Consider the following 25,974-nt stretch of genomic DNA (forward strand, 5'->3'; position numbering starts at 1 on the left):
GCTCCTCTGCCTGGAAATGGGAAATGTCTCATTCAGCATCACCATCTTGTTCTCTGGGACAACACATGAAACCACCAGCAACGACAACAAACAAAATCTTCTCTTTTTTTTTTTTTAGCTTTATTTTTTTTTTCCCTGTGAAAATGCAGGTCAAAAACGTTAACTTCATGAAATCACAGTTTTCTAAAGTGTCATTCATTCCATACAAGCTCCTCATTCCAGCACCTTCCCCCAGTGCCCATCTCAATGAGGAGATCCTCAGCTCACCAGCAGCGATTTTTCCAGACTTCCAGAAGGAGCTGCACAACAAGAGCCATCTGTGTTTATCACTCCTACTTGTCCTCCCCACCCTGAGCTGGGGTTCTGTCCTAAACACTCGTTATGAAACCTGACAGAACAAGGATAATGCAAATCTTTGCCGACTTTCTGCTGTCAGTGTTGCCTTCATCTGGACGCCAGCTTGTTTGTGCCTGTCACAGCAAAGTGACGAGGCAAGGGAACAGGAAACTGTCCTGGCAGCAGGAGAGAGCCAGGGGCAGCTCAGCACAGCCTGGAGATTGGCCCAGAGGAGCTCAGGGACGGGGAAGGCACCGGTGGTTTGTGTCCCCAGGCAGGGATGTGACAGCACACGCCACCCTGAGAGCAGGGACACAGCCAGCTGGGAGCCTGCAGCCTCACTGGGCACTTGTGGTGGCAGCAAAACAGGGCTGGAGGCTTGGGACAAGCAAACAGGGGGAATCCTGGCTAATGCTGCTATGAGGGGACTGGGGAACATGGACATCTCCATGGACCTGGAGATCTCCATGGGAACACAGACATCTCCGTGGGCCTGGGAACATGGACATCTCCACAGGCCTGGGGATCTCCATGGACCTGGGAACACAGACACCTCCATAAACCAGGGGAACACAGCCATCTCCATGGACCAGGAGATCTCCATTGGCCTGGGAACATCTCCATGGACCTGGGGATCTCCATGAACCAGGGGAACGCAGACATCCTCATGGACCAGGAGATCTCCATGGGCCTGGGAACACAGACATCTCCCTGGGCCAGGGGAACATAGACATCTCTATGGACCTGGAAACACAGACATGTCCATGGGTCTGGGGAACATGAACATGTCCATGGGCCAGGTGAACACAGATATCTCCATGGACCTGGGAACATGGACATCTCCATGGACCAGATCTCCATGGACCTGGGAACATGGACATCTCCATGGGCCAGGAGAGCACCATGGGCTTGGGAATACAGACATCTCCATGGACCAGGAGATCTCCATGGACCTGGAAACACAGACACCTCCATGGGCCTGGGAATACAGGTATCTCCATGGACCAGGAGATCTCCATGGGCCTGGGAAAACAGACATCTGCATGGACCTGGAAACACAGACACCTCCATGGACCAGGAGATCTCCACGAACCAGGGGAACACAGACATCTCCATGGGCCCTGTGAGGACATCCCAGGCCCAGGAGGGCTCCCTGCCCTGTGCAGATGGCTGAGTTCAGTTAATGCTGCAGATGCAGAGCCCAGGAGTCCTGCAGGCAGTCCTGCTGCTCCCTCCCTGCTGCTCCAGGGCTCACTCCCAATGCCCAGGCATGGAACTGGACACCAGGACATGGGAGCACCCTTCAGGTGACAGAGGCACAAGGTGCAGCCTTTGGGATGGAACCCACCGTGCTTTGGGATTGACACACCACCACACACTCACAAAAACAACCAGGTTTTCCTCCTGTCCCCTTGGAGGAAGCTGAGGAAAGGAGCCAGGGATCCACTGAGCCTGTGCTTGGGAGTCCTGGAAGAGGCACTTTGATCCCTCCTGCTCCAGAGCTTAAACTCTCAGTAATTTATGGCATCTGAAAAAAGAAATGGAGCCAACCTCCCCCTTCCCCACTTCCTCCTGGAAGATATGTGCATAATGTGTTAATTATTTACTGAAAAGACTCTGAATGTGGCATAGTAGATATAATTAGGTGCCTATTTTGGACAACGTATTAAGTGCTTTAGAACAAAAAGTGCTATAAAAACGATACCCAAAGTGGTGACAGGTTTCATTTTTCTTCATGAGTTCCACTTTCTTATTAAAAACTTGAGTTTTCTGATCAGGGATGTCACTGTCTGGTGGAGCAAAACCAGCCCATGCTCTGGGAGACCAAAGGGAAGGAGCATCCATTGTTTAAGGAGTGCTGCTCCTCAAAAAGGAGGAGTTCTGCTTTTCCCAGCTATTTTCTGAGTGAACTTCCCTTGGGAACACTTTGCTGCCCCATGGTGTCTCCCAGAGCAGCATGGACCTGGCAGAGCCCACCTTGGATTTGGGAGCTGCTGGATGCAGAGCCCCTGCTCAGATGCAGCCTCAGAGCTCTGGGAGAGGCACAGGCAGAAGGAGGGACTGTGATTTCCAGGTGTGCCAGGCCTGGAACAAGCACAGCCCTGAGCAAGCACACTGGGAGCTCACACCTCCCCTGGGATCTGTTCTGGGGTGGAGAAGGGTGAACAACACCCACCCACCTGAATTAACCTGTGAGGTTTCAGTGTGTTCCAAACATTCAGAAATCAGTAAAAAAAACCAGTTTAAAGCTTAAGGCATTGCAGGCCCAGCTGCCCATCCCACTCAGTGAACCCAGTCTGAAGTGAGGAGTGGGAAGCATTGTGAGGGCAGGCTGAGCTCACAGAACTGGGGCACTGGGCTGGACTGGGAGCTGGGAGGGAGATTTTTATAAACTCTGCAATAAAATTCATCCCTGTCACAGCTGACAGAGCTGATGTCCCTTATTCCTCCAAGGATGGGACAGCACACCTCAAGTCCCACCTCAGAGGTGGGAACAGGATGGAGGAACTACCCCTCCATGGAATTCTGTACCCTTCTCCTGCCCTGCCTGCCAGGGACACCAGAGAGAGCAGCAGCTCCTCTGAGCCCTGCAGGTGGGAGCTGCAAGCAAAGCTCTTTCTGGGAACAAAGTTCTTTTCTCATTCAAGAACAAAGCGACTGCGGGGAAGGGTGGGAGGTGAAACCAAGAGCCAGCCAGTGACTGCTGTGGATCCTCCCCATGCTAAAGGCTTGAGGTGGAGATGATGCTCCCCAGAGCCTACAGAAATGGTTTTTCCTCCAGCTGGAAGGAAGTCAGCCAGCTCCCCTTGGCACAACACTGAGGGCACCCAAGCTCCTCCTCTGGGCAAGCCCAGCCACGACGGACCTCACCTTGGAGCAGGAGCAGAGTTCTCATGGCCCTGCTCTCCTGAACAGCACAACCTCCTTCCTCTGAGAAGTGAGGAATTTCCACCTACCATTCTCAAGCTCTAACACACCCCAAACAAGGAATTCCCACTGTCCTGGGGAATGTCTAAGCTCAGGACACGTCTTGGAAGTGGATCAGAGCAGCCAACAGCAGCGAGGGCAGCGAGCTGTGATCCTGCTGCAGCACAACCAGCAGCCACTGCACTTGGTGCTCCACGGCAGGGGAGGTCAGAAGCTTCTGCAATCCCTCCTTTCACAAGGTGCAAAGCTCCAGAGCAGGCAGGGCCTCAGGGCCTGTTCTCCAGCTGGCCGTGCTTGACGCGCCAGGCCCAGCCCACGCTGCAGTCGGGGGCCAGGGTGCACTGCAGCTCGATGCCAGAGTCAGGCACCTCCATGTTGTAGTGCACAGGCTGCCCCTCCTTGGTCACCAGGCTGAAGGCAGGCACGGGGATCTGGGGAGCAGAACACACAGAGCTCAGCGCCACTTCCAGTCCCCTCCATCACACCCCTCTGTTGGGGAAGATGGCACAGGAAAGCCTTATCAATATGATTGTCTGGGAAAAGATTGTGAGAATATGGAAACTATAAGCGAGATTGAAATGAAAGCAAGCTTTGAGATCCTTCAGTTACTGAACAGATGGAAAACAATGGTGTGGCCAGCTGAAGGTGATCCCCTTTTGATGAAATAACACCCTCTGCAAGCAGGCATGTGTAAGAGTCCGAGCAGACCCTACAGCTTGGCAGAAGGGGCCCAAAGAGGAGTTTTTAGGGTTTAAAATGTAACACAGGATGGTAATGTAATGATTCTTATAGGCTGTATGGAAATGCTATAGGATTTGTATCTTGCACTAGATTGGTTGGTGAGAATCAGAATATTCAACACAGAAGATGATTTATTGTATGGGAACGGGAACCTCGCTCACTTACTTTTGTAGGCTCTTAGCTCTTACTCTTACCTCTTGTCTCTTAGCTCTTGCCTTTTACTCTCTCACCCTCTCATCCTCTCTCCCCCTCTCTTTTCTTGGCCCTGCTCTGAGCTGCCAGCCACAGCTCCCAGCAGGGCCCTGCACCCAGGCCATTTGCAATAAACCCCAAATTCCTCGACCTGGCTGCAGAGATCTCTCATCTCTGTCCGTCCCAACCGTCCTACACCCAATGCTCCTACACCCCTCCATCACACCCAGCTTTTCCCAAGGCAGGAGCAGCTCTCAGGGAGGGGCTCGTGCTTGGCAGGAACATCCTGAGCTCCTCTCATAAGGAAACATCTCACAACTGCACTGGGCAGTGCCCACCCTGCTGCCAAAGTGAGGAAACCCAGGGCACTGGGAATATTTCTCTGTCTGCTCTGGGGTGTCCTGCCCCCCAGGGTGTCACAGACACCTTTTATGAAAAATCCTTTCCTTAGGATTTTTTCTCCTGAGAAGCTGGGAGGCCTCAGGAACACAATGTAAACAATGGTTATCTGCTGCTGTGGAATGCAACAGGTGCATCTGGGATTGGCCTCATGTGGTTGTTTCTAATTAATGGCCAATCACAGCCCAGCTGCCCAGACTGTCTCAGTCAGTCACAAACCTTTGTTATCATTCCTTTTCTATTCTTAGCCAGCCTTCTGATGAAATCCTTTCTTCTATTCTTTTAGTATAGTTTTAATAGAATATATATCATAAAATAATAAATCAAGCCTTCTGAAACATGGAGTCAGATCCTCATCTCTTCCGTCATCCTCAGACCCCTGTGAGCACCACCACACCAGGGGAGCTCTGACTTTGACCCTCATTCAAGGAGAAAGTTTCCCAGACTTCAAGATAGACTGGAATCCACAAAAGTGTGAAATGGATTATAGAGAGCAGTGTAGGTGTAGCACTTGGTGAGAAATTGAGATTTTGGGATTTTTAGTGTGTAGTGGATGGAAGCAAGATGGAGGGCACAGGGTGTCATCCTGGGTTTCTTCTTCATGCTCCTTCTTCATGGGTTTGGATGGCATTTTGTAATTGGGCAGAAAAGCTCACATTGGGAACAGTTATTGGGTTAAAAAGGGAAATAATCTAGGTGTCAGTCCTTAATTGGATAGTTTAGTCTTAAAAGACCTTGGAACAAGAGATTGTTGGCCATTTTGTGCCTTGCTGCAGAACTCACAGCAGTGAGACTGTTTTACTGATAAGAAATAATAAACACCTGAATTCAAACATGAATTACTGTCTCAAGTGCCTTCAATCCAGACCCAGAAAAAACAGTGACTGGTAGTCCCACACCAAAGTACCTCCCTGAGCTCTGGGCCATGGCTGGGGGGTCCTGAGCTGCCCCTGTTTGGGCACCTGAGCTCCTCTGCAGATATTTTGCTCTGTGATGTTCACAAGAACAGAGTCTAGAGAGAACCAGCACCACTGGAACATTTTCTGGACTGGTGCAACATCTTTTAGAGATGATCCCATTTTACAGTGAGATCTTTCAGATCCCATTTTACACTGAGATGAGTCACAGTCCCACAGACTCTCCAGAGTTTCTTTCAGGAACAGCCAAAGCAGCCCACAGTGAGGTTCACAGGAGTGTGCCAACATCTCCAACAGAACAAGCTGGAAGCACCCCAGCCAAACAGAGCTCATCTCCCTGAGCTGATGCTACTGCTCATGATGAAAAAATCTATATATGATTTTTCAAGGAGAGGGGAAAGAGTTTATAATGGAGGAGAAGGATTTTTTTAAGCTGCAGCACAGAATATCTATATTCTAAGATCTCTGTGCTCACTCTGACAACTGGCACTGGCTAACAATTCAGGTTTGGAACCAGGTTTAGGCTGGATATTAGGGAAAATTTCTTCACTGCAAGAGTGGATAAGCATTGGAACAGGCTGCCCAGGGCAGTGGTGGAATCACCATCCCTGAAAAGGTTCAGAAAATGAGTGGATGTGGCACTTGGAAATATGGTTTAGTGGGCCTGGTGGGATTTGGTCAAAGGTTGGACTTGATGATCTTTGTGGTCTTTTCCAACCTTAATGATTCTGTGATTCAGAAAACATTCTCTGGTACCACACTCACAACAGCAGCACTGAGATTGTGCTTCTAAAGCTGTCCTAAGGACCCCTGAACCACTCCTGGGTCTCTCTGGCATTCAGGGGTTATGAGGGAAGAAATCATTCCTCAAATGATGCACTGAGCTGCAGTCTGTGTCTCACCTGGCTGCTGATCCCCGTGGCAATGTCTCCCACCTTTGTCCTGTGGAAATCTCTGATGTGCAAATTTTCTCCAGTTAGCAACTGGATCTGGATTTTCACTCCTGGAATGCACAAGAGGTTCTTTGAGTTCTTCTGAGCCACAAGGACCTCACAGCCCACAGCAAAGCTGACTGACAAGGCACACACATGGGGAAAAGCTCATTTTTGTCATTAAGGATTTCATTTATGTAGGTCTTTTGCTGAGCATGGAGCTTGCTGCAGACAGCAATGACTCACAGAGCAGAGCTGCATTTAGCAAGAAAGCAGCTGAAGGGATGGATTAATTTGCACAATATGCCCTCAAAATTCTGGGTGGATGTTTGTGGTTATAAAACATTCCTTGCACATGGAGGCTGCATGAACCAGGGCACACAGGCTCTGTGTGTGCTCAGAAACTTCCCTGGATTTTACTGCACAGACCCATCTGGCACAGACATCTTTTATGAAAAATCCTTTCTTTAGGACTTTTTCTCCTGAGAAGCTGGGAGACCTCAGGAACAAAATGTAAACAATGGTTATCTGCTGCTGTGGAATGCAACAGGTGCATCTGGGATTGGTCTCATGTGGTTGTTTCTAATTAATGGCCAATCACAGTCAGCTGGCTCGGACTCTGCCAGAGACACAAACCTTTGTTATCCTTCTTTCCTTTTCTATTCTTAGCCAGCCTTCTGATGAAATCCTTTCTTCTATTATTTTAGTATAGTTTTAATATAATATATATCATAAAATTATAAATTTTAGCCTTCTGAAACATGGAGTCAGATCTTCATCTCTTTCCCTCACCCTCAGACCCCTGTGAACGCTGTCACATCCATCTGTGACTGGGCCAGACTGGGTCTCCTCACACCCATCTTTAGGTGGATCTGTGCTGCCACAGCAACAGAAGGACAAAATGAGTTTAAAAACTCCATCTCCAGCTTGTCTAGGTAGTGAGGAAGTGATTTCTGGCCATTTCTCCCTGCTGAGGGAAGCAGACCCACCGTTGAAGCAGCTGGGGGTGTCCGTGTGCCGGCTGCGGCTCAGCAGGTTGTTCCAGCTGCAGCTCTGCCCCTCTGCCTGGCTGTTCCAGGAATGGATCCCAGAGCTCATGGTGTCCCTCAAGCTCTGAGAAGCCTTCATGGAGTTCTGCAGGAATAAGCATAAGTTTGTTTAAGGTTCTGAAAGAAAATGAGCTGGCAGGAGATGAGCGTTAAAATAAGGTCAGGAGGAAAAAGGTGGAAATCCACAGGGATTAGTCAACATTTATGTGCCATCTGGGATTGCAGTGCAACAGATATTATAGATATTATCAGATATTCCCAATAGTTAAATCAATAATGAGCTGAAAAGCTGAGTGAGAAAAGAGGGGTTGTACTGACTGGAAGGAGAATTAAGAATCAGTTAAAATATTTGTCACTTACTGACATTAGAAACACCCAGGAAAAACAATTCACTGCACAAAACTAATCAGAGGCCCTATGCAGCTGCACTGTTGCATTGTCCCAGTCAATCTGACACCAGCACAGAGGTCAGAACCAGTCAAAACCAAGTTACAGGTATGGTGTAGGTGTTAGAGGGAAAAACCAAGCAGAGTCAGATCCCACACTGCACACTGTGTGTGCCAACAGCTGAGCTGTGCACAACTCCCTCAGTCCTCCTCAAAAAGCACTGGAACACTGAGAAGAGAGACAGAAATAGGACACAAAGCTGCTCCCAATCAGAACTGGCTCCTGCACAAATTAGGGACTGAATGTCTTTGAAAACTGTGGTTGAAGGGCTTTTGTCCTTCCCTGGTCCAACAAGGCCTGTTCAATATTCTTCACTTGTATTTCCCCACCTTAGGAACACCAGAGAGAGCAAACCAATCTAATTGAAATTGGTAAATAATCAGGACTATGTATTCATTATTATCAATGGGTTAAAAGAAGTTCATGGAGAATAGATCTGGGAATGAATATCCAAGATTTGGGTCTGTTTTCCTGTCTCACCCTCCTGGCCTTTCCCTAAACCATGGCCAGGATGGAGACCCTGCACAGCTGCTGGGTGCAGCTCCTGCTTCCATCACTGCTTCCCCAGTTCCCTCTCCTGCACAGGGTTGAGGCTGCTGAGATTCTCTGTATCCAGACTCTTGAAGCTTCTGGTGAGGATTCAGCACAGGAGAACCTCTGGAGGACAGGATCCATGCTGGACAGGGAACCAAAGCACAGCTACAACCCTCAACACCCCACTGGGCACGAGCAAAACTTTCTTCCCAGCAAATTGAGTGTCAAAAAGCAGCAGCAAAGATGAGAAATTCCAGATTTTCATTGGTCACAGGTCCCAGTTTTGCCAAGGAGGCCAGGCAGCCACCCCCAGCTGTCCCCACTCACCTTCTCACTGGCATCTGACACAAAGGGGCTGTCAATGCTGAGGCAGGAAAGCATTTGCTCCTGCTCTTCCAGAGAGTAAGGCTGGGAAAGGCTGTTCAGAAAGAGTTCTGCAGCAAAAGGAAGAGAAGGGAGACATTTCCAGTGTTTCAGGGAGACATTTCCAGTGTTTCCCTCCATGCCTCCCTGCTCTAATCACAGCTCTGCAATTAATACCCAAAGCTTTTTCAGCAATATTTAATGAATATTCATACTGGTGCCAAGAGAGCCCAACACACATGCAGAGGCCACTGTGAAACAGGGAAACTGAGCCAAGAGGGGATGGATTGTGCAACAGCATGCAAAATAACACCCCAAAATCACCAGTTCTTGCCTTTATGTCTCCTGTGAGATGCCACTTTAGATCTATCCACATTATCAGGGAAAAGCCAAACTCATGTACTCAGCTCTCACAAGTATCTGGAGGTTTGTACTCCCTTATCTGGATACAAGTACTTACAAATACTGCAAATATTCCTGATAAAATCCAGATATCCCATACATAACCAGCTCTTACAATGCTGCTGAGGCCCAAAGCCATTTGAGAAAGAAGCTGCCCATCAGCAACCCCTAAAACTCCTCAGGTTTCTGACACAGTTACAATTCAAACCACTCTCTTCCTAATTTCTTTCAATTAATTTAAAAAGACTATAAAATATGGGAGAAAAAAAAGCAAAATGTAGAGTTATATTAGGGAAATGGAAGTGGACAAATCACTGATTTTCACACTAGATTCACTGCTGGTTTTCAAACTCTGGATTGCTGTTCTAACCAAATTCTTTGGCTGATGGCTGTACGTTTTCCAATGCCCAGAACTAAACAGTTGCAGGCTGGTTTTAACTGCACTGCTTTGCTTGACATCTGCTATTTCTTTATTTTTATCCTGGCTTACCTCAATTAACAACAAAAAAAAAAAAGTTTGAACCCAAAATTGCAGCTGAAGTTGGAATTCTGACACTGTTTACACAGTGTAAACAAGCACAAGTCTGAAACAGGCTGCTTTCCAAGAGGTCCCTGCACCTCTCTCAGAAGGTTCCCCCCTGTTCAGGAGGAAGGAAATTCTGTTCACTCCCTTTGTGGCACATTTAATTGGTTCAGAACTATTAGTTTTGGTAGCTTGAAGGAACGTTGAGCAATTTGTGTAACGAGAAAGGAACTATGAGCAAAATGACATCCAAGCTGAAAACCCAAAAATAACTGTCAACAAGCCAAGAGAAAGCAGCTGTATTTTTATCCTGCTCTCAAGCAAAAAGAGCTGAATTCCTCCCCCAGCCCAGTGCTCACCAATTTCCAGCTGCTGAAGTTCTTGCTCTGAAATGTTTGTGGCTCTTTCCATGTGGCTGCAGCTCTTCAGGGGCAGAGGAGTTGAGGAGAGGGGTGGGGGATCACAGCTCTCAGGTATCTCCTTGTCCTCATTCCAGTGGGGTCCCTCAGCCTCCTCTGTTTGCTCCAGAGATGGAGGTGGGAGGACTGAGCTGCCACAGGAAACTTTGACTGACAGTTTTGGGTCAGAAGCAATCTCAGAAACTGGGCTCACTGTGGGGGACAGGGATGTTTGTGCACTGTTTTCTTTGTTCAAAGAGAAATGTCTGGGCTCTCTGTATTCACCTTTCCAGGGGCTTCTCACACCTCCCACTGCAAAAAAAAAAACAAAAAAACCCACAAACATTATCAAATAAAGCACTAAAAACAAGGGTACAAACATTATCAAATAAAGCAATAAAAGAGGTAAAAGTTTTCCTTTTCTGTAAGAATTTTTGAAGTGTATTTGCTGTAAAATGCCCAGCTTCTTCATAAGATAAAACCAGATCACCTCCACAAATTCTTGCTGTATTACAGAAACACTCAGCAGGGTTAAGCTGAAATAAATTAGTGATGTGTCAGGGGTAAAAATGAACCACAAGTATGAGTTACAGCTAGGGATGCAGTAAACCCTGCTTGCAGTTGTGCTGCACACATGCTTCAGCTGACAGGAGCCCTCAACAAACCCACAGTGTTTGGAGGGAGCTCCCCTCCTTCAGCACAGAAGGAAGAAGAGCATGTGACAGCACACAGGAAATTAACATTTATTTGGGTGACAAACAGGCTGCAGGCAGAAGCCATCAACCCAAAATATGCATCAATGCTGTGAAAATTATATCCTGGCCAATAAAACAGACTGGCCCTTCCAAAAGGAGCAGCACCAGTGGGAACACAAAGGTTCAGCTGCATCAGTTACATCAGGACATTTCTACCTTCCTCAAGTGCCACGCTGGTTTTGGTTTTGAGCTCTGATGCAGATGCCCTGTGCAGAGGCTCCTTCTCCAGCCCCAGCTTTATAATCTCAGCAGTGAGAGGGTTGCAGGAAGGTGGAATTTCCCTCACAGGAGGCGGCTCTTTAGCGATCTGTGTAACAAACAGGAAGTGAAAGAGGTTACACCAGAGAGGCTTAATTTGATTTCAGGAAGGTTCTTCCCACCCCAACAGCGTTTCCAACTGAAATGAAAGCATTAAGTGAGAGCTGAACAGTAATTTTATTACAGCTGAATGGCTCAAAAGGCACACCCAAGTCATGAGCAGGGCATGGAAGAACAACCCAAGCAGAGCAAGCCTGGGAATGCTCAGCTCCCAGAGCAAGGCAGGTATCCTGTCATGTAAGAGCCTGAATGAGAGACTCCAGGAGCTCTCCAAAATGCAGTTTATTGTATCCAAAATGCAGTTTATTGTATCCAAAATGCAGTTTATTGTGTACAAAATGCAGTTTATTGTATCCAAAATGCAGTTTATTCTATCCAAGAGGTTCCAGCAGTCCAGGTTGTGGGTGACAGAGCTGTGCCCACAGCTGTCAGCTCCAGCTGCAGGCAGGCCTGCAGACCCTTTGGTTTTGGTTACAGTGCATTATATACTTTGCTGAGCATCTTAATACAGTAGAACCAATCTATACCTTAATTATTATCTCTAGCCTATCATAGCTACTGTAATTACCATATTCATGTTACTGTTCTCCAATCACTCAAAGTCAGTACATTACAGTTTAAGCCAGAAGTTGTTTTTCAGTTTTCTTGCAGTGGAAAATTCTGAGACCTTTTTTCTACTTACTTGTTTGCCTGTGCTATCTTCCTGCTTGATAAAAACATCTTCTGGTTTGAGGTGGGTTTATCCTTTGTTCTAAGCCATAAAAACCCCTCCTAACTAACATAACCAAGAAGGCAAAGGGTATCCAGTAAACTGGCTCAGCAATTCTTTTCTTCTCCATCAAAACTTGCTTCCATCTCTATTCCTACATTTAAAAATCTTTCTGCTAAGCATCTGTGAGACTTCCTTGTCAAACTTTCATCCTTCCCAACGCTGTCAGATGCCCAGCTGGCTGCCAGCCATCCACCCTGAGGTGAATGCTCCCTGGCCAGCAGCAACAAGCTCAGGCAGCTCACCTGCACAGAGGTTGGGTCACTCACCTTCAGGCACAGAGGGTGGTTGTAGTACTGGGTCCAGGGGTGGCAGCCATTGAGCATGTGCAGCATCATGCAGCAGCTGCTCCACACGTCCACCTTGGAGTCACAGCGCTTCCCCATCACCACCTCGGGGGCCATGTGGGTCTCTGTGCCAGGCACGTAGTTCCCTAAAGCAGCCAGGAGGAAACTCAGAGCAGGCAGGCAAGAGAACTGCTCCAGTGCCACTGGGAGGGGGCCTGAGGCAGAATCCCTCTCTTTTCAGCTGAAGTGAGATGTGGCAGCTTTGTAGGATGGAGTGGTTTGGGTGGGAAGGGACTCAATGTTCATTCAGTGTCACCCCTGCCATGGCAGGGACAATTTTCACTGTCTCAGGTGGCTCCAAGCCCCATCCAAGCCTGGCCTTGGGCACTGCCAGGGATCCAGGGGCAGCCCCAGCTGCTCTGGGCACCCTGTGGATTCCTAATTCCCAATATCCCATCTGACTCTTCCCCCTGGCAGTGGGAATCCATTCCTCTTGCCCTGTCCTTCCAGGCCATTGTCCCAAGTCCCTCTCCAGCACTCTGGGAACTCCTTTAGGCACTGGAAGAAGCTCTGAGGTCTCCTCTGAGCCTTCTCTTCTTCAGGCTGAACAATCTGAGCTCTCCCAGCTTTTCTCCATACTGGAAGGGCTCCACCTTAACCCAAAAAGCAGCATTGTGTGTTCTCAGAAACTATTCCCTCTCAGACCCATCCCTTATGCACAGAATAGGGATTAAACTTCCCTTGCAAGCAAATCTGAGAGGCAAAATGAGCTTGACTTTAGAAAATAAACCCTTCTCTTTCAACAGCTGCATGAAGAAGAAGGTTAAGTTTAATTGGCAAAAAAAAAAAAAAGGAATTTTGCTTTAGGGGAGGTCAGAACTTTTCCTCACTATTCAGTGAGTTTATACAAAAAGTTTGAGTAGGATTTTAAAGTTTCAGTGTGGTTTCTTGCAGGGACAAAACACTGAATGCAGCATGCTGACAATCTTACAAAAACCCTTCTAGTCTGGGAGACAAAGACCATCACCTCCCAAATTTCAGGTCATTTTGGCTGTCACAGTAATACCAATAAATGAGACACCATGAGCAGTTGCTTGCAAATCAGCCACATGTAAATGTTCATGGGAGAGGATGAGTCAGAAGAGCAATTCCTCAGAAAAGCAGCAGCAAAGCCTCACCTGTGACCAAGCACTTTCCCAGCCCATCTGGGTGCAGGTGAGCAGAGTGGCCAAAGTCACACAGGAGGGCCCTGCTCCCATCAGCTGACAGCAGCACGTTCTCAGCTGCCAAGAGAAGGGTTCCATTAGTGTCCTCTGCATCAGGAGATGGGAAAAACACTCAAAAGCACACACAACTACAGCTTTCTAAGCCCAAAGGATTTATTTCTCCTGTCACTGCCTTAAGCAAGTAATTATCTCTTATAAATTACCAATTGCCTGCCCTGGAGATTCCTGTAGCCCAGTGGTGGTGCCAAGCACCTTGGCAGACCCATGGGGTGACAAGAAGAGGTGACAAATATGATATTGCCAGCAGTCTAGAACCAAGGGAAACTCTAATTTCAAACATAGATCTGAAAATCTAGTAAGTAGATCCCATAACTTAAGTAAGTAATCCCACAATTTAATCTCCAAGCAGTTTGCCTCTTTTAAGAAATGACAAGAACAAGGTACTTCAAACACTTTCCTACCTTTGACATCTCCATGGAGAATGTTTTGAGCATGAAGATACTCCAGACCCTCTAAGACCTGGCCCAGGTAGCTGAGGGCTCTGTCCTCTGGCAGGCAGCCACTCTGTTTAATGAGCTGCCCTAATGAGCCACCTAAAAAGGAATCCAGGGAGTTCATGTTATCTTATGTTTAAATTCTCTCCAGCATCATCATCATTAGCATTCCTGGTGGTTTCCATTGAAAAAATGAGATTTTCCAGGTCTGACAGCACTTATCTTCCACACATGGCTCAGTTCCTTCTGTTTCTACCCAGGGTTTTTGCTGCTCACAGAACAGGCCTTGTTTATATGGTTTTTTTTTTTTTTTGCTTAGTGTCAGTTTAACAGTGCTGCTTTGGAGCAAAAGCAAGTGCTCTGTGATCAGAAGAGGCATTTCTAGGTGTTACTGACCACCACTCACTCTTCACAGCCTGTTTTCCATGGTTCTGGCCAGAAAAGGAGCACCAGGCAATGGAATCATCAAGGTTTGCTTAGACAGCCAGGGCAATGAGCCCCAGTGGTGTCCTGCAAACCACCAGGAAGCACAAACCAGCCCCAAATGTGTTTGACTGTGAAAAAGAGACTGGAATAAGGCAGGACTGGGAATCACAGCAAGCCCACTGCAGGGTTTACACACACCCATCCCAACCCACTGGGTTCCCATGGTTCACAGCCTGTTTTCCATGGTTCTGGCCAGAAAAAGAGCACCAGGCAATGGAATCATCAAGGCAGCCAGGGCAATGAGCCCCACTGGTGTCCTGCAAACCACCAGGAAGCACAAACCAGCCCCAAATGTGTGAAAGAGACACCCTGAACTGGAATAAGGCAGGACTGGGAATTATTCCCCCTACTGCAGGTTTTACACACACCCATCCCAACCCACTGGGGAATTCACACCACGAATACCCTGGATGCACTGAGGATCTAACAGATTCATATTTGGGCAGGAAGAAAAGGAGATCAACGTGCACTGGGCACTGCTATGGTGCCCTGCTCACCCTCCATGAGCTTCATGAAGATGGTGACCCAGAGACCCTCCTTGACAGCCCCATACAGGGGCACCACGCTGGGGCTGCTCACGGCCGCGCACGTCGTCAGCTCCTCGGCACGGAAATGTTCCAGCTGCACCTGCAGGAACAGGGAAAACTGAGCCACCCTCACACAACTGTCCCTCTCTGGGGGCTGTGGGACAGCAGACATGGGTTAACTGGGCCTGGTGGTCTTTTCCAAACTTAATTCTGTGACCTTGAATAGAAGTGGGAACGCTCGGGATGATGAACCCTCAATGTTTCAGGGAAGTGAAAATTCATCACAAGAGATGCCAGCTTGCAATAACTCCAGATTACAGGTAGAAAGGTAATTTTTGTCTCAGTAAAAAGATAATTTTGATAACTGAGGGAAAAAAAAACAACCCTGGGGATGGTGCAAAACTTGGCAAAAATTCAATTCCCCCAAAACAGGAGGGAATACAAAATACGTCCATCACCTTGTTAGGTGGTGCTCATCCTGCAAATGGTTAAAGAAAAACTTTATTCAATAAGTTCAGCCAAACTAAATAAAACAAGACTTTGCTGAAGTCCAGAAGGAAAACATGAGTCATGAAGATTCTGGTGGGAAAAAGATGCATCATGTTTCTTCTCTGTCAGCAATCCAGCTATAGCTGGTTTGCTTTCATCTCAAGCATTTGGAGAGCAGGTGCTTCCAGCACCAAGTCTGGTGAAAGAAGGTGAAGTAGAGGCCTCCTGTCACAGGAACTGCAGACAGTTATTCATGGAAAATTAAATAGAGCATAGAGAAGTGTTAAATTTGCATGTTAGAACTCTCTGCTTTCAGAGTGTGATCTAAGAAGATGCATTTCTGATATAAAGAAGTATCATTTATCCATCAGTAATTAGGTGGGGGGGAAATGACATTTTGAAAGACTTCAGCTTCTCCTACTTTCATGTTTCCCTTTTCAGCACAACCATCTTCCTTCCTGAAAACACACCCCACAAGGAACAGCTATTCCTCCCAAGACTGTGGATTTGCCAAATGGATAATACATTTAAATAGCTACACACTGACAGGAAACAATCTGGTTGTGTCACCACAAGATTTCACACCTGAACTGTGAGGATGCAGAACAGGAATTAATTTTCTACATGCTTGAGAGATGTTTGTTTTTATAGCTGACAACTGAATGGTTAAATAAATACACACCCTGACTTGTCTTGCCTCTTACATCTTTCCACAGGGAGCACAGCAAGCTGGGCCCAGTGTAAATGGGGGAAAATGAACATTTTAAACTGGAAAATGAAAGTTACGGTTCTTTTTTGCACATAATATTTTTGTACTCAAGGCAAACACTTCCCACACAAAGTTTTCTAGTGAGGTAATGTGAGAAACATCAGTTCACAGGGTGATGAAAGTATTCAAGTGTAAGTTCAAATAAAATACTTTACATTTTCCTCATCTCCTTGCATTATCCCTCTGTCTGCACCCCTGATGCCCTCACAGCAGCCCACAAATCAATGTCCTGATCCAAGTTATCTTCCACACACTTCCTACATCATGTGACAATGACATCTCCTGGAGAAGAACAGATTACAGTGCCAGCTTCTGGAAAAACACACATCCTTTGCTGCATCTGGAGCAGCATCACCTCAGAACAATGTGCCAGCACTGCAGCTGACACTCAGGAGATGAAAGCTCTGTTTGCAGATCCTACTGACTGCCTTGGCTTTTTCCTACTTTATTCCTTTTTCAACAGGGAAATAAATACCTGCCATGTAACCACTTACACCAGACATGGTTTGAGATAAGAATAGTCAGATAACAGACAACCCACTCAGCTGCTGCTCCCCTGCAGTCACTCACAATCATTCAGAAAGCTCTATTCTTGCCTTTCAGCACACTTTAAAGTCAAATGAGCTTTTTTCTGGCTGCTGATCTTGGCTCCTGTGCACACACAGGTCCTCCAGCTGCTTCTCTGTCTGTCACCCCCTATGCTTTTCCTTGGACACAACAGCAGCACTTCACTGTGACTGTACAAGGCCTAAAGAGGGAAGAGATTTCTCTCCATGTGCTGTCTTTCTCTCACACAGAATTACCTTCTTGGCAGCACACTGGAATCCTGTCTGCTTGTCCTCTACCTTGTAGACCTCCCCAAAAGAGCCAATGCCCAAGGAACCGTGGCACTTGGTCCAGTGAACTTCTTCTCGGTACTCGTAATCCACCGGCTTCAGCTTCTGGAAGTACAAACAGAAAACAAAATTAAGCAACAAAAGAGACATTTAAATGTTGAGCTGCATGGAGATCAACATTCTCCAAAGCAGCACAAGGACAGATACCACAGCACCTCTCTAGAATTCTCAGTACAAGATTAATTCTGTCACAGGTTTGAGATGCAACCACACAGGATGAACCCATGTGATTTCTGTGAGGTCTGTTGGATTTAACTGAGTGGACTCCACTGCTGGAAAGAAAGTCCACCAGGATTTGGATGGATTTGGAGCTCTGTGTTCCTCCCTTCTACAAAGCTGAATCCTACAGCTCACTCAGACTCCCATGACTAAATGCAGCCACTGAAAGCTTTTCTGCAGTCAGTAGATGGAGACTGTGCCTCAGGCATCAGTGTGAACATGTGCAGGCAGGTAGGGGACACCTCGAGCTCCACAGACCACACTGACAGGGTCATACTGACCCCAGGGAAGTCTTCCAGGAGGACTTTAAGGTGTTGAGAGAGAACTGAATTCAAGAGAAGTGAATCATGTCCCTAGGGTTTGAATGCATTTCTGTGCCCAGGCCCTGTGGGATGCTGCAGGAGCTGCCCTCCTGCACCTCCCCTTCTACCCAGCCCTGGTTTCTGTCACACTCCAGCTCCTCCAGAGCCAACAAATATTGCAGCCTGGCTGAACAGATTGGGCTCTTCCCCAGCAAACAGAGGACATGGCTGAAGACTGACTAAGCACAGAACCACTGCTCAGAGCCAGCCTGCATGTCTGGTGACTGAGCACAGCATGGAGCCAGCAGTCTGAGACAGGCAGGGCTTTAATTCCTGCAGAAAACAACCCTGCAACGTTATCTGGCAGCTCCAACCAGATCCAGAACCATTCAGAAATCACAGTTTTAGCAGCAAGCACATGGGTGCAGATTATCCCTCGCCCAAAGCCCAGGAGAAACTCAGCCTCCCACACCCCAGAGTGGCTCAGATCACCTCATTCAGCAGCACTCCTTCATTTTCACTTGCTTCATGGAATTGTTCCTTCAGCTCCAGCCCACCTCCTCTCCACGTCTTGGCCAGGCTGGCTAAATTTTGTGGTTCTCCAAAACTCACACTCCCCTTCAAGGCATCTACCAAATATTCTTCCACAGAAAGTTTGTCAGCACTGGTTTGCACAGACTGGTTGATGCATTTGGTGAAATTATATTCTAAGTTTAGGCCAGATAAGTGACTGTCTTGATAGTTGAGGTCACCATGGAAGTATTTGTCCAGAGCATTCTGCTTCATGGCACGGAGGGGATTGTCCACATGTGGGAAATGGGGGGGAAGGATGTTGTAGGGGAAAGGATGAAGAGTCTCAGGCTGGGGAACAGTGTCCCTCTGTTTCCAAACATGATTAAGGCACTGAATAGGGCTTATCAGCTTGTGCAGTTCAGTTTTGTACTGGCTCCTTGGGGAATGCAGTTTGCCCATGGACAAAGGGGCATGGGCAGGCTTCTCAAAAGGCAGTGGATCATAGCCCAAGTCCTTGTTAAATTCAGGAACCCAAAAACTGTTTCTGTAAAGAGTGCTTTGGTGGGATTCATCCTCCTAGAAAACAAAACCAAACAGCTGAGCAGGAACCTCAGTACAGCCACCAAAATTCACCCAAGAGCTGTTAGGAGTTTGCAGAAACAGAACAAAAGGAAGGTGGAAGATTCTCACCTGGACAGGAATTGGGGTGCAGCTCTCCTGTTCTGGAGTTCTTGGACTCCTCCTGCCAGCAGCCACAGGTTGTCCTTTCAGCTTGGATCTTTTCTTGTGCCTTTTCTTCCTGGCCCTGCCCCGGTGCCTCCCTCTCCAGGTGGGAGCCATCCTGCCCTCCGTGGCGTGGGCCACATTGTTGGGGATGTGATCGAGGCTGTCCGAGCGGCTGCTGCAAGGCAGAGCACAGCAGGGCTCTGAGATGGGGCAGCTCAACCCACACAGGGGAAATCAGCAACCCTGCTAGCTCAACTGAGAGCTAAAACACAATTTCTTCACTTCTAGGAGGGGTAAGTTGAAGGTCAAGGCTCAGCAGCACCTCTGGGATTGTATAAAAGAAATGTCGGGGTGTGGGGGAGGCAAAATATTAAAGTGACCCAGGGTTTACAAATTCTGGAAGAACAAGGCTGGAATGTACAGTCACAGAATGGTTTGGGTTGGGAGGGACCTTAAAACCCACCCAGTGCCACCCCTGCCATGGCAGGGACACCTTCACTGTCCCAGGCTGCTCCAAGCCCTGTCCAGCCTGGCCTTGGGCACTGCCAGGGATCCAGGGGCTGCTCTGGGCACCCTGTGCCAGGGCCTGCCCACCCTGCCAGGGAACAATTCCCAATTCCCAATATCCCACCTAACCCTGCCCTCTGGCTAGGGAAAGCTATTCCCTGTGTCCTGTCACTCCTTGTCAAACTCCCTCTCCAGCCTCCTTTTATGTCTCTTTTTTGAACATAGCAAAGTAGAGGGGAAAGCACTGCATGTGTCCAGGCTGCTCTGAGACAGTTTGTGGTTGATTTCTAGTGAATCACAGAGATAATGGATAAATGCAGTCTGTTTTAAAATTTATTTAAATTAATAAATGTTTTCATAATATCAATGCCTGCTCTAATTTGAAGGAAAAGCGCTCTGCACAGAGAAGAGGGATGACTAAGAGCACTCAAATAAAACAGCTTCAAAAAGCCAAAATGTGCTGGCTTGTAAAGCCCAAAACTACAGCATGATTTCTAAGAATGTGTACAGATACACACAACACTGCAGCTGGGGTCTGCACAAAGAGATGAACTCTCAAGAGGAATATTTGCCTGCAGTTGGGGTCAGAAAGAGATGGTCTCCTTTCAACTCAAAGCATTCTGTGATTCTATGATTCAATACCAACCATAGCAGTTGGATTTTTTAAATTAAGCTCTAAGAGAAAATAAGACTTTTGATCTTCAAATGAGGCAATTGTTCCATTGATGCAGAACAGTTCTGATACATTTCTCTACTTTTCCTGATCAGTGATGCAGGGCACAGCCCATCTCTCCTTCTTTTCCTATTTTAGTGCTAAAAGATGCCATAAGTAGAGTTCTGGCTGATGGCATCAGCACAGTGCCTTGAGCCTGAATACACAGCTGGTGTGCATCCCAGAAAAGCCCAGATCCTACATAAAACCCCTCAGAAATGGGTCACTTTGCACTTCTTCAGATGGTTCATAGGACCACATCCTAAAGCCACTGGGCAGTGTCAAACCTCAGACCCCACAAGATGTCTGAAGCCACCGGGGGACAGGCAGCACCTATTTCTGTACCCCAGGATCCATTTCAGGGTGCTGGGGCTGCCTGAGAGGGCTCCAGTGCGTAAAAAAGCTCCAGGATGAGCCCCAAGAGGAAGATATTCTTCATGAAGAACAAGCAGCTCACTCCAGAAAAGCAATTCCCAGGCCTCCACTTGGCCATCACAAGTGTCACTGCCCCTTTTACCACTTGCAGCTTCTCTGTGTTCACAACTTCTGTTGTTGATGCTGTCATTAAGCAAAGGTTCTCATCCCCTTTTAGCCTTCCAAGAAATTAAGCTGTTCCCTTTTCTGAGGGCTCCTTCTAGCAGCAGCCCAGGTTTCACACAGCTTTTCAGCAGATGGTGGAACAGTTTCAAAAGCATCAACACAGTTCAGTTAAAAAAGACTGAAAATTTCTCCTGGGATCCTTCTACATCAAGAACCTTATGAACATTAAAAAAAAGAGTCATTTCAAAACAAATTTGACCATCCAGAAACAGCTAGAAGGCTACAAGTGCAGTAAATCTGCAGGTATTGCCAATAAGGAAAGGTGTTTCAAAAGGTTTATGCCTAAATTTGTAATTTTTCCTGATAGGAAGACGTTTTGGGAAAGACAAATTCTTACCAGGCCTCAGACTGAAGGTAATTCCAACAGAAGTGCTTTTGGAAAAATGTTTGAAGTGCAGAGAGCCAGAGTGATTTGGAACAAGGAAAGTCAGAAATCAGCAGTGCAGAGGGGTGTTTGTGTTAAGTGAAGAGGGGTGTTTGTGTTAAGAGGTCTCTCACCTGTAACGTTTACTGTGGGCAATAAAGGATCTCTCTGATAAAGTGGGGCTGAACTCCTGACTGTTTTCACCTGTGAGGAAAAAAAACCCAGGATTATCTCTCCTCTTAAACAGTCTCTCCTAGTAACAACTGGACTCAAACAGCTTTAGCACTGTGCTAAATGAGTGATCCAGACAATCAGTGCACAGTCATGTCACACCACCCACACTGCATTCTTCCTCCCCCACAATTAGGAGCATTCCCAGCTATCTCCTGATCCCCCAGCTCTTTGCCAGATGAGCTTTACTTTGGTTTTCTCCTCTTTATCCCCTCCTTTAAACCCCTTTCAGAAGGCAGCTAAGAACAGGAGCCCCACAGGACACAGATCTGGTTGGGGTGCACAGGTCTCATGCTGGTTTGTTATTTCTGCTTTATTCAGTGGATGCTGCCACATTATTAGGAGATTTCTAAATAGAGTCCTAAATAGAGTCTGGGATGTGTCATCAGCTCCACCCCACTTGGGATTACAAATAGATGTGGCCTCAGCTCTCCAGGAGTGCAGAGGGAGTGAAATCTCATCCCTCTCTGCACATTCCTTTTTCTCAATGAAGCACAGCCCGCCCTGCTACTCACATTCTGCTTGGGCAATAATAGAAATTGATGCACAGCCTCCTTCTGTTTCTTCTTTTGCTGTTCCTCTGGTGATTACATCATTCAGGATTTTCCACTGACTGTCAAAGATGGCCTTCTTTGAATCTTCTACTTTGCAAACACTGCTCTGCTTTTCACTCACTGTCTCCTTCAGCCCCTCAGCAGCTGTGAGCTCCTTTTTGTGTTTGACTGCTGGATCAGGAGATCCCTGGCATGCAATTCCCATCACGGCCATTTCCCAGCTTCAGGGAGACACTGAGGAAGAAGAGAAAAACAAAACACTTGTCAAAATCCTTCACAGTTCATGAGAAACAGGAGGCTCCTGAAGGTATCATAATTAATAAATAATTCAAATCAAGGTGCTGCCCATGTTCTGAGCTGGAGAAGAACCCTGGAGTACCAGTCCTCAATTTGTGACTTGGACCACTGAAGAGCTGAATATTCAACATTCTCAGGACTGAAAGCATGCAACCACACAGGTTTCAGAGAAACTGAATTCTTGGTATATTCCCTTAAATATAAACAGTGAAAACAAGGAGAAGGAGGAACTCCCATATCACTAAACAGGAAGAATGTTCATCCCCAGGAAAAGGGAAGATATGAAAGTTCTCCTAGAGTGCACCTGGGGGGAATGACACTGTGCTCTCCCACCACATGGATGGCCATAAACCCAAACAATTCCTTTTTTCCCTGTGCTCAGTTATTCCTCATCCTCCTTCAATGCTGCCAGGCTCGACAGCCAACCTGCCCACCCACAGATCCTCCCTCACATCACCACCAACTTCTGCCTGCAATCCTTGCTCAAGCCCATCAGAAGTGGAGCTCTTACAGAGTGCAGGATCCATGGAAGTTGGTGTGGGACAGAGGACAGTGATGGTGCTGGAACCATCACACCCCTTCCCCTGGGAGCTGGGGAGAGGATCAGCACAGACTGTGAATGACAGGAACATAAATGGAGCCCCAAACAGGCCCCAGCACAGATAAAGGCAGAAGAGAGCTGAGAATGCAAAGGGGCAATCTTAAACCAACGTGGAAGCAAAGCACTGAGGGGCAGGATGGAGATTCCACATTGCTGATTTTCAACCCTGGCTGAGTGAGGAGTTCCCTACAGCACGAGCCCCTGGGGAATACAGCCTTGGTGTAGCTCCTGATTCACTCATCTTGGATTCTGGAGAAGTTAACCAGCTGTTTCCTTACAAACCTTTGTTGGCCCTTAAGTGCAAAGACCCCTTCCTTGTACCAGTGCAAAACTTTAAAATGAACATTTCCACCCTTAAACCACCCAGGGAAATTCAGAAACCTTGGGCAATGTATAGGGGAGTTAAGTAGCACAAACCCAGGACAGGATAAGGAGGGACATTTTAACAGAGGCCAGAAAATCAGATATCAGCATCACTACAGGAGCACACCTTGAGGCTCATCAGCTTCAGTCTGCACAAATCTTTCTCTTCTCTTTTTCCTTTCCTTTCCTTGAAATTTCCTTTCCTTTCCTTGAAATTTCTTTCTCTTCCCATTCACTTTCCTTTCCCATTCCCTTTCCATTTCCTTTCCCTTCCCAAATTTCCTTTCCTGAATTTCCTTACTTTGCCTTGAAATTTCCTTTCCTTTCCTTCCCTTTCCCTTTCCATTTCCTTTCCCTTTCCTTTCCCTTCCCAAATTTCCTTTCCTGATTTTCCTTACTTTGCCTTGAAATTTCCTTTCCTTTCCTTTCCTTTCCTTTCCTTTCCTTTCCTTTCCTTTCCTTTCCTTTCCTTTCCTTTCCTTTCCTTTCCTTTCCTTTCCCTTTCCCTTTCCCTTTCCCTTCCCAAATTTCCTTTCCTTTCCTTTCCTTTCCCTTTCCCTTTCCAAATTTCCTTTCCTGAATTTCCTTACTTTGCCTTGAAATTTCCTTTCCTTTCCTTGAAATTTGCTTTCCTTTCCCATTCCCTTTCCTTTTCCCATTCTCATTCCCTTTCTTTTCCCATTCCCTTTCCTTTCTCTTTCCCTTTTCCTTTTTTCCCCACCTTGAGCAGCTGCCTGGGACAACGGGACATTGACTCCAACAGGCTCCTGGCAACAGAGATGAATCAGGAAAATGACAAAACGAGTGGGTGCTCCATGCCTGAAGGACCACCAAGGAAAAGAGGAGGCATTTGGGAGCCAAGAGCATGAACCTTGGTGCTGTGAGTCACCTAACAACCTGGCAGGTGTACAAGGAAAGTCAACAATGACCACATTCAGAGGCCAAACAGAGAACAGCTGCTGTGCAAAAGAAGTGCTGATGACAGTATCCCACTCATTAGGGCCGTCCTGCTCCCTCTCCTCTACAGAAATGATGGCAATTCTCAGTGCTGTAAAATAATCCCTTGGAGCAGCAGGAGCAGAGCCTGCCAGATGACTAACCCAGCCACCAGTGGCCAAACTGACAAGTTCAGGGTTATTTTTATCCTCACTCTCTCCTGACTTGCATTAACTCTGTCTCTCCTTGCCCTCCCCTCACCTTCAAGGTCCTTCTGGGCAAACCAATCCCCATCAGCAAAAAATACAGAATTCTACCAGTCCCTCCTTGGCTGAGTCAAAGGAGAACAGAGACAGGGGAGAAACAAACCTACAAGTCCTTGTTGCCCTCTAAAATGGCAAAGAATAACAAGGAAACATAACTGAGATTAAAGTCAACAAAGTTCTGCCTCACTTGCAGACTCAAAGAGACCGAGGCAGCAATTGTGAGCAATTGGAGCTGGGCACAGCTCAGGCAGTTTAATGTGTGACTCAGGTCTGTGGGGCTGTGCAGGGCCAGAACCTGCATGCCCAGCCTGTTTAACTGCTGCTGCACAATTTTCAGTCCTTGGAAAAGTCAAATGCCAAGTATTTTTATGGTGTGTACAGCAAAGCATGGTGGGGCGAAGATGTGATTAAAAATAAGCAATCAGAATTTTTAAATAGTTTTTGGAGTGTAGGTTGTGCCTGGAGAAAAGGAGGCTCAGGGGAGACTTTTATTGCCTTCTACAGCTCCCTGACAGGAGGGTGAAGACAACTGAGGGTTGGGCTCTGCTGCCAGAAAGCAAGAGACACGACACAAGGAAATGGCCTCAAGTTGGATATTGTGAATATTTCTTCACTGGAAGGCTGATCAGGCATTGGTGGAGTCCCCATGCCTGGAGGTGCCCAAAAACCAAGCAGACATGGCATTTCATGATATGGCTTAGTGGGCATGGTGGGATGTGGTTGAAAGCTTGGAGGTCTTTCCCAAGCTCAGAGATTGTGTGACTCAGAACTGAACAGGCCTGACTCATCTCTGTGCACGTGGAAGGGGCTCAGAGAGGTGCAAAGAGCTCCTGAGTGCCATAATTCAGACCCAGCACTCCGTCTCTGCCCAGAGCCACCCCACAGCTCCAGATTAGAGGGCAGCAGCAGATGGATCTGAGGATCCACAGGAAGCCCACTAAGAGCAGGATTTACCCATGTGGAGCTGCAGTTCCCCTGCCTGTTTATAAGCTCCAGGATGAGCACAGCTTCCTGTACAGACAAAAACACACAGAGCTTCATGGTCCTGAGCTGGAGGGTTTCTGTGCCCTACTCAGAGCTGCTTCTCCTCTCCCTCAGCCAGCTGTAATTCTTGATTTCCATATCCTGGACTTTCTTCCTTCTGTGGACATGTGATGGGCTCGTTATTTTCAAGGCAGAAAGGGGAAGTCAGGTAATGATGCAGGAGATAAGAGGGGATAGTGCACTCCTAACCCACAATGGGCCTTTGATACCAGCTTAAAGCCTGTTTGCTCCTTATCTCCACTAAGGGTTTACTCACCTTGGGTTAACTCATGTTAGTTCCCACTGCTGTAAAACAGAAAGTGTGTTTTTACAGAATGAAAGCCAAACAGTCTCAGTCCTGCTGTGAAGGCACCGCTCTGGTGGCAGCTCCTCCCTCAGCCAACGTGTGGGAGAAACTAAAATACTGCAGAAGGTCACCTGAGACTGAAGGGAGTCAGAACTAATGAGATACTCAAACATTGTGCATGTAAGAGACAGCCACATGGTTCCCTGCTCATTTAAAATCTCCTTTCTTTCGCTAAAGTCACTCTTCAGCTCTTCCATCTCAGCTGGAAGATGTCTG

At 47.2% G+C, this 25,974-nt stretch overlaps 1 protein-coding gene across 2 annotated transcripts in view; it reads right to left on the minus strand.

Moving 5' to 3' along the window:
• Positions 1-110: 110 nt before the first annotated feature.
• The window catches only part of MAP3K14 (mitogen-activated protein kinase kinase kinase 14), a 33,230-nt gene continuing 7,366 nt past the window's right edge, over positions 111-25,974 (minus strand). For both annotated transcript variants that reach the window (XM_063179139.1, XM_063179140.1), the window contains exons 2-16: positions 21,867-22,139; positions 21,255-21,324; positions 18,902-19,112; positions 18,191-18,787; positions 17,085-17,222; positions 14,994-15,123; positions 13,978-14,109; positions 13,469-13,573; positions 12,273-12,436; positions 11,073-11,223; positions 10,123-10,473; positions 8,803-8,909; positions 7,435-7,579; positions 6,416-6,516; positions 111-3,695 (exon numbers count right to left, since the gene is read on the minus strand). In XM_063179139.1, the coding sequence (XP_063035209.1) occupies positions 3,531-3,695; positions 6,416-6,516; positions 7,435-7,579; positions 8,803-8,909; positions 10,123-10,473; positions 11,073-11,223; positions 12,273-12,436; positions 13,469-13,573; positions 13,978-14,109; positions 14,994-15,123; positions 17,085-17,222; positions 18,191-18,787; positions 18,902-19,112; positions 21,255-21,324; positions 21,867-22,119 (2,820 nt within the window). In that variant the 5' untranslated portion in view covers positions 22,120-22,139 and the 3' untranslated portion in view covers positions 111-3,530. The remainder of the gene's footprint in view (positions 3,696-6,415; positions 6,517-7,434; positions 7,580-8,802; positions 8,910-10,122; positions 10,474-11,072; positions 11,224-12,272; positions 12,437-13,468; positions 13,574-13,977; positions 14,110-14,993; positions 15,124-17,084; positions 17,223-18,190; positions 18,788-18,901; positions 19,113-21,254; positions 21,325-21,866; positions 22,140-25,974) is intronic.

Source organism: Melospiza melodia, chromosome 30 (genome assembly GCF_035770615.1).
Source record: "Melospiza melodia melodia isolate bMelMel2 chromosome 30, bMelMel2.pri, whole genome shotgun sequence".
In the NCBI taxonomy this organism is placed as follows: Eukaryota; Metazoa; Chordata; class Aves; order Passeriformes; family Passerellidae; genus Melospiza; species Melospiza melodia.